At 34.2% G+C, this 8,421-nt stretch overlaps 1 protein-coding gene across 1 annotated transcript; it reads left to right on the forward strand.

Moving 5' to 3' along the window:
* Positions 1-6,649: 6,649 nt before the first annotated feature.
* On the forward strand, positions 6,650-6,991 carry LOC141398170 (enhancer of split m4 protein-like). The gene has a single exon (XM_073975402.1). It carries the CDS (start codon positions 6,650-6,652, stop codon positions 6,989-6,991), a length of 342 nt encoding a protein of 113 aa, XP_073831503.1.
* Positions 6,992-8,421: the final 1,430 nt, after the last annotated feature.

An 8,421-nucleotide genomic window follows, 5' to 3' on the forward strand; every position in this document is an offset into this window, starting at 1 on the left:
TCTTTTGTTTTTATAACAGTTAATATTCGACAGAAATGGAAGACATTTGAAGAAGATGATCAAAGATTTCAGCATCTAAGCTTGGGCCCAACGATCTTGCATGTAGGCAGGAACACAGTCGACAGCCGAGGTCCAAAAGAAAGTACCTTGTTCGGTGCGAACAAAGTGAACAGGTACATTGGTGGTGTAATCAAATTCCTTTTCACTTTCATAGGATTCATTGATGTCGTTTTCATAGGATTCCATTGAAGCACAATCTGATGATTCTAGACTGGCATTGCGGTTATTTTCCAAAGACTCAAAGGATTCCATTGAGTCACCAGTAACAGGTTTCTTGGATTTGTTGTGTTTTTTTAAACACATGTTTAAACAGCTTCTTCATGCTGGTGATTTTCTTCTGGGAGATGGTGATATCCATGGTTTGGTATTGGTTTTGTGTAATTTCTACGCACATTTTGAATGTTGATTTTGTTCGTCGGCGTTCTTTACAAAAAGGCAAATCAAATGGGAATGATGGTGTTTCATGGGATTCTTTTGCCTTTTATACCATCAGGAAATTTTAAAGGACATGCAGGTAAATGAAAATCTACCAGTTCCTAGACAACAGTTGGTGTTGATCTATTGTTTTTTGTGTTGAACATCCTATCTAGCCGTGGGAACGTCTTGTAAAAAGTATTTGAGAATCAATTTTGGAGATAAGGATTTGTTCCTTTGTTGTTGTTTTTTGCTACACTTATTATAGTAGGTTGTGCACGTGTAAAGGTTGATCCAGGTAAACGAAATACTTTTTGAATATAACTGCAATTTCATTTTTCGAATCAGTTTCCCATGCCAAGACATTCTTGAGCAAAATATTTTTAATGCACGTGTTTTGTCTTCATGGGGTAGTTTAAGGAGCTAAACCTCATTTGGAACAATTATTAAGTTAGGAACGTTACATTGGTTTTTTCGTATGGGATACACTTTACTCGTGCTGGAAGCGTGATACCTACTGGTGGAGTAAATAGAATAAAAATACAAAAGATGAAATACAAATTATTTTGACAAAATGTTAAATTTTTCATTAGTTTTTTTTTCGAAACCACTATTTGCATTTATCTGAGAGTCTTTACAAAAAAAAAAAAAAAAAAAAAACTGATATAAGAATGCAAAAGATTGACAAAACAAAAAAAAACTGTATGCTGTACTGTATGGCTACGGTGGCCAACCGTACTCTATTATAGAGTGCAGAACTCTATTTTAGGCATCCGTACTCTATTTTTTTTAACGTACTCTATTTGTCCTCTATTTTCAGCGGACGTACTCTATGTGCTCTATTACTGAATTGTTTTACGAATATATGTGGATACATACATACGTAATCCAATGAAATATAGCAGAAATTAAACAAAATATTGTCTTTGATTAAATGAAATCACTTATTTTTCTGTTGATTTTAAATCTTTCGAGGGTATGTTTTTAATGACAGAAGCATTACTGAGAGAAAAAAAAAACAATTTTTCACGAATTTTTTACAAGAATTCTACCAAACTTTTTAGATTTTTTTTTGTCTGAAAGGTCACAACTTAAGCTAATTTCGGATTTTTTTGAAAATGTTGCATTATTTTCTGAAAAATGCCCGCCTACGAAACACAGTCTCTACTGAAACAGATTGCGGTGCCCACTGTAGCTCAAAAACGAATAAACTTATCGACATATATTTTTGTGTGATCATTTAGAACCTAATAATCTTGTCCATAAGCGAAAGGGAATTAAAAAAATCCGTTAAAAAATAGTGAACTGTCAAAGTCAACATTTTTATTTTAACGGAAAAATGTATAGTTTTTCCCTATACACCCGTCAGAAAATTAGAAAAGTCTCTCACTTAAGGACAAGATTTCAAATTCAAATTAGCTGTTAAAGTATTACAAAATTCCCGTCCTCTTTTCGGCCTGTAACTTTTCATCAATGTGTATATATCGAGAATTCTGAGTGAAATCGGAAACTTTTCTATTTTGTTTTTGATTTCCTTTATTTGTGTTGATGTTGCTTCTCAGCAAAACACTTTAGTATATTTTCAGATTTTTTTAACCAACGGTTCCAGGGATATCGCGCCTTGAAAGAGTCCAATGCTGTAAAAAATATATGCAAACTTTTTTAATATTGGTTTAAATAGAAATAAATCTTTTTTTATTTTTCTGTTTATTCATTCAATGTTCCTCGGAACAATGGAATGGAAAATACATAAATTATTGTAATTAATTCATCGTTTGATGTTAGGAACTCATGAATGCCCTCTTCACGATATTCATAGTCATATACATACTAGCAGACCCCGGTCCGCGTTGCTGGCCCGTCGTAATGAGTTTTAATTCAAAAGTAGGTATTTTCTACCTCACTTCTTCGGTCCATTGTCAAACCGAGAAGGATTTTAAATTTATTAACAGATTTTGTCTGTAACCTTTCTTTTCTCTTACGGACTTTGTCGGATTTTTCGCCAATTTGTGCCTTTTAGGATTTATTATCGTCCATGTCACTGTCTTTATCCTAAAGCGATATAATAATAAAAGTTAAAAAAATGATTAAATCGAATTCTCCCGCTTATTTAGACCTATATGTTTTAGCTTTTCATGGCTGATGGACCGTTGAACCTCACCATTTAAGTACATTTGTAAATATATACTTTTTCTTGATCGGGGGACAACCACCGTTGTCTCGAAAACTAATTTGCAACCTGATGCACCATAAGTTTAACAAATACACCGATTATAAAATAATAGGCCCCGAAATTTGTCTACAAATATATATCATTATGGACCACGGGACATTCCTGAATATTTTCTGAAAATTAGGTTCAGTAGTTTTGGAAAAATAATGTTTTTAAAAGAGTGGGCGTGGTCATCAGTTTTGAAGATATAACATATTAAAAAAAGTGGGTCTGGTCCGGTCCTAGGGTGCACATAACTTCATTGCCTACCAAAATGTATGCTGAAACCGATATAATCGTAAGTTTGGGTTAAACATATAGCGTTTAACAGAAAGGCATGGGGAAGGTACCCCACATAACAACGGCAAACATTGAGCTTTTGCTGCAAATTTTATGGAAATCCCTTCAGTAGTATTGGAGTTATGACATACTAAAAAAACAGGCTTGGTCGGGCCTATAGGCCCCAAAGAAGTACCTAGATTGTAGATTAATCCGTAAATTTTTATTCCGATACATACATAATTTTTGCAAATATAACGTTTTTTTAAAAATATCGCATAGGGGAGGTACCCCGCCCCCTCTGGAATTCAATAAAATATGTAACCTGTTTTCGGGGGCGTGGTAAACTTTTCTTTCCAAAAAACCTAAGTTGGGTTATGACAGCATTTAATTTTTATTCATAAAGGTAAGGCGTTTTTTTTAAATATGCCCTCTTCAAAATTCAAGAAAATATGCCTGTACATTCCCTGACATTTTCACGAATATCGGTTCAGTAGTTTTGTAGATGTAACATATTTTAAAAAGTGGGTATGGTCAAGTCTGTGGTTCCTAAAAAAGTAGGTAAGTTCGGAGACACAACCACAATTGTCTCGCAAATTAACTTCCAAATAGATACATTCGTAATTATTGTAAATATAACATTTTTTAAAAAAGTAGGGTATAGGGGAAGTTCCCCGCCCTTTCCGAAATTCAACTGAATTTGTAGCCTATTTTAAGCGGGGACCATCTCTGTACATTCCCTGGCAATTTCAGGAAAACGGTTCAGTAGTTTTTGTAGAAATGATAAAAATAGAAAATTGAAAAAAAGTGGGCGTAAAAGTGGGCATGGTCAAATTTTCTTTGCATAAAAACCCAAGTCGAAAATCGGTCCAGCCGTTCTCAACTGATGCCATTACCAACGAACGATATTTGATTTTTATTTATAAAGATTTAAAAGTTTAGACAAATCGCGATTTTCTTGCAAATCTCCTGTAGATACAACCTAATTAGAAAGTGAGCGTGGTCGGATCTTAAGTCACAAAATAAGTACGTAAGGTTGGAGACACAATCGCCATTGACTCGCAAATAAATTCCGAAACCGATACATTCGTATTTGTTGCAAATATTGCATTTTTACAAAAATAGGGCATAGGGGAGGTACCCGCCCGATCCGAAAGTCAAAAAATATGTAGCCTATTTTTATCGGGGACCAAACCTGTACATTCGCTGAAAGTTTTAGGAAAATCGATTTAGTAGTTTCGTAGATATAACATATTTAAAAAAGTGGGCGTTGTCCAGTCTTAATGCCCCAAATAATCACGTAAGGTCGGAGACACAATCGCCATTGACTCGGAAATTAATTTTCAACGCGATACATTTGTAATTGTTGCAAATATTGCATTTTTACAAAAATAGGGCATAGGGGAGGTACCCCGCCCGATCCGAAATTCAACCAAATATGTAGCCATTTCAACCGGGGGCCATCATTCTACGTTCCCTGAACATTTCAGGAAAATCTATTGAGTAGTTCCGTAGATATAACATATTTATAAAAGTGGGCGTGGCCAACTTTTCTTTACATAAAAACCTAAACTGGACAATGACTAACATTTCCACAAAAAATTATCCAAATCGCTCTAGCCGTTTTCAACTGATTCAATTACCAACAAACGACAATTGAGTTTTATATATAAAGAAGATGTATATTATTTTTATAACACAAATCGTATCAGTAATGCTATTCGAAACAAAATCTTTTATTTTTTATTAATGCAAATCGAAACAATGCAAATCGTAGCAACGTAAATGGAGGCAACGTAAATCGAGGAAGTTGTGTATAGATTTGAAGTAGCATTAAAAATTACCATTTTATTACGCTTCAAAATTGGGTCTTTTTAAAGAATTGGATTTCATGCGCTAAGGAAAGGGTTTTGATTGTACGTAACAGAATAATCCGTGTATGATTTGTTTATTTAACTACTGAAATCGACGAAAAATCAAGTAAGCAAAGTCTATGGTCGGAACTAGAGGTGGGCGCGTGTCGTGCCGTGAGTAGTGCGTGTTCGTGCCTTCTCAAAAAACGCCGTGTTTGTGCGTGAATGTGCATAAAAATTTTGTTCCGTGTTCGTGCTTAATTTTTTAGGCACGCGCCCATCTCTAGTCGGAACGGGGCTTAATGTGTGATACACTACATCAGTACCCGTGCGCACAAGCACATAAAAATGTATTTTATTTAGGTATTTGTTCACTAGATGATTAAAGCTAACTGAACCAAAAATTTGCTTCAATTTGGTGTATTTGAGGGTGACCCCCTCTTGTAATGCCCAATAAACTCCATTTTTCATTAATTTTTTCCAAGAGAACGAATTTTTTTGCAATTGGGACAAATTGAAAGCTCAGCTAGTCTCCTTGCAGGCTACTTATATCCCAGGTTTGGTTGGGGCTTTGTAGAAACGCCTCCAATGGGATATTTGTCATTAAAAAAATGAAAAAAATCGAGGTATTCGCATAAGAAAAAAAGGTTGATTTTTTCTCCACATCAGAGTTTTGCCCATTTATCAGACAATCGCGAAAGTCAATAGACTTCTTCGTGACGATCTACTCAATTTTGCACTTATGTCCTTTCTCTTATGTATAATTAAACACAATATCTTCCAAAAATTTGCTTAAAAAAGGCACAAGCACGCGTAGTCCAATTTTTTAAAAAATCCTACGTTTTAAGTTTGTGTGGTGCCGTATGGATCTTATTTCATCACTTTCACTAATACTATAGTTTGGCAAACCAATTGGATTCAAATTATCCAATCCCTTTCTTATGTGTCAAAAATTTTCATAGAGGGGTTCATATGACTCAATTAAGTAAACTTAAATAAACGGACAATTTACTCTTTATTCGGAAAAAAACTCTTAGTACTTCAAAGATAAAACTTCTCTACAAGTGGTGTCTTAGACACGCCGTTCGGACTCGGCGATAAACAGTAGGTCCCATATCATTGAGTTAATATGAATCGGGGTGCACTCATTGATATGAGAGAAGTATCCCTTGTCCCTTCTGGGATTTTTGTGGAACAATTATTATTATTATTACTTCAAAGATTATAAATCGTCCTCAATATATATTTCAAAATACATAATTATCTTGTATTTTATTACTATTTATCCTAGGTATCACGCTTTCAGCACGAGTAAATCGTGTCCCATAGAAAAAACAACGATTGAACGGCTCCTAACTTAATGATTGTTTCCAATGAGGTTTCGCTCCTTAGCCTACCCCACAAACATACAAAACACGTGCATTCAAAATCTTTTGCTCAAGAATGTTTTGGCGTGGGAAACTGATTCGAAAAATGAAATTGCAGTTTTTATTGAAAAAGTATTTCCTTTACCTGGAAAAACCTTTACACGTGCACAAGTGTACCAAAAAAACAACAACTAACGAATAAATCCTTATCTTCAAAATGATTCTCAAACACATTTTACTAGACGTTCCCACGGCTAGAAAGGTTGATCAACCCTAACTGTTGTATAGGAACTGGTAGATTTTAATCTACCTGCATGTCCTGTCCAAATTCCTCCTGGTATAAAAGACCAAGGAATCCAACGAAACACTATCATTCCGATTCGGTTTGTTTTCTTGTAAAGAACACTGAACAAAACGAACAATTCAAAATGTGCGTAGAAATTACACAAAACCAATACCAAACCATGGATATCACCATCTCCCAGAAGAAAAGCTCCAGCATGAAGAAGCTGTTTAAACAAATCTTCAAAACACAAAACAAATCCAAGAAACCTGTTACTGCTGACTCAATGGAATCCTTTGAATCTTTGGAAAATAGCCGCAATTCAAGTCTAGAATCATCAGATTATGCTTCAATGGAATCCTGTGAAAATGACATCAATGAATCCTATGAAAGTGAAAAGGAATTTGATTACACCACCACTGTACCAGTTCACTTTGTTCGCACCGAACAAGGTACTTTCTTTTGGACCTCGGCTGTTGACTGTGTTCCTGCCTACATGCAAGATCGTTGGGCCCAAGCTTAGATACTGAAAACTTTGATCAACGTCTTCAGATGTCTTCCAATTCTGTTGAATATTAACTGTTATAAAAAAGAAACAAAAGTTGCTTTAAAAACTGTGATAATTTAAGAAAGTAATTTTCAAAGAAAATTATTTAGTTTATAAGTAAATTATTTAATTTATAACAAAAACAACAACAAAATATAATTTTACTATTTAAAACATAACTATTGTTTTTATTATTGGTTGGGCGTTAAGAATATTGTAGTTCTCTTGGTATATTGATATAAAACGATAAGTTTAAATCTACACAAAAAGAACAACAAAGGTTCAAGCACTGTGCTCTGGAGCCAACTATAAATGAAAGGAGTTTACACTTGGGAAGTTTTTGAGGAATCTGAAACTACAATGTTCATAGATGAGAAAAATCAAAAAACAAAAAATCGTCGGAACGCTTTTGAAATAAATCGCGATCAAAGTTCACATTTTTTGGTTTTTTAGGTTTTCGCGATTTTGCTTGGAAACGGCAAGTCCTATCGAAATGGGATTACAGAAAATCTCTACAAAATTTAACTTAATGATATTTTTGTAGGTTTTACCATTTTTGAGATATAGAAGTTCGAATTGGGACAATGTACTGACTATATCGCCTCCTTATAAAACAATGTCATGTACGGTGCATCTTAACTAACTTTAAATAAAAACCGCTTACACCTATCCAAAAACAAGAAAAAATTTCTAGATGGATTTTTAAATAAATCGCGGTCACATTTAGGTTTATTTTAGGTTTTCGCGATTTTGATTGGAAACCGAAACTCCTATCGAAATGGGGCTAAAGAAAATGTTGTAGCAGGAAAATTCTCCAGAGGATTGACCTTTATGATGTGTTCCTAGGCTTATCATTTTTCATATATGGAATTTCACGTCACATTTTTAGTTTTTTTTTGTTAGGTTTTCACGATTTGCTTGAAAACTGTAAGCCTTATGGAAATAGGACTAGAGTAAATCTTATAGCTGTGAAAATTCTCTACAAGATTGGCTTGGGAAATTCTCCACAAGATTGGCTTGAGGTGGGAAATGGCAGTCATGACATTTGAACTTCTATATCTTAATAATGGTAAAATCAACGAAAATATCATAAAGGACAGTCTTGTAGAGAATTTCCACTGCAACAACATTTTCTTTACTTCCATTTTCATAGGGTTTGCGGTTTCCCAGCAAAATCGCGAAACCCTAAAAATGCGAACTTTGACCGCGATTTATTTAAAAAGCGTTCCCGCTATTTTTTGATTTTTCTCATTTATGAACATCGGAGTTTCTGAATCCGGAAAAACTTCCCAGGTGTTAGGTCCTTTTAATTAATTAATTGAATTAATCGAGCTAATATGGCCTAAGGAGTTTGTATTAAAAAAAAATTAAAACAAACTCCTTAGGATTAATTAATTAACAACTTT

This window comes from Musca autumnalis, unplaced genomic scaffold (assembly GCF_047663935.1).
Source record: "Musca autumnalis isolate F117 unplaced genomic scaffold, ASM4766393v1 scaffold_3, whole genome shotgun sequence".
Lineage (NCBI taxonomy): Eukaryota > Metazoa > Arthropoda > Insecta > Diptera > Muscidae > Musca > Musca autumnalis.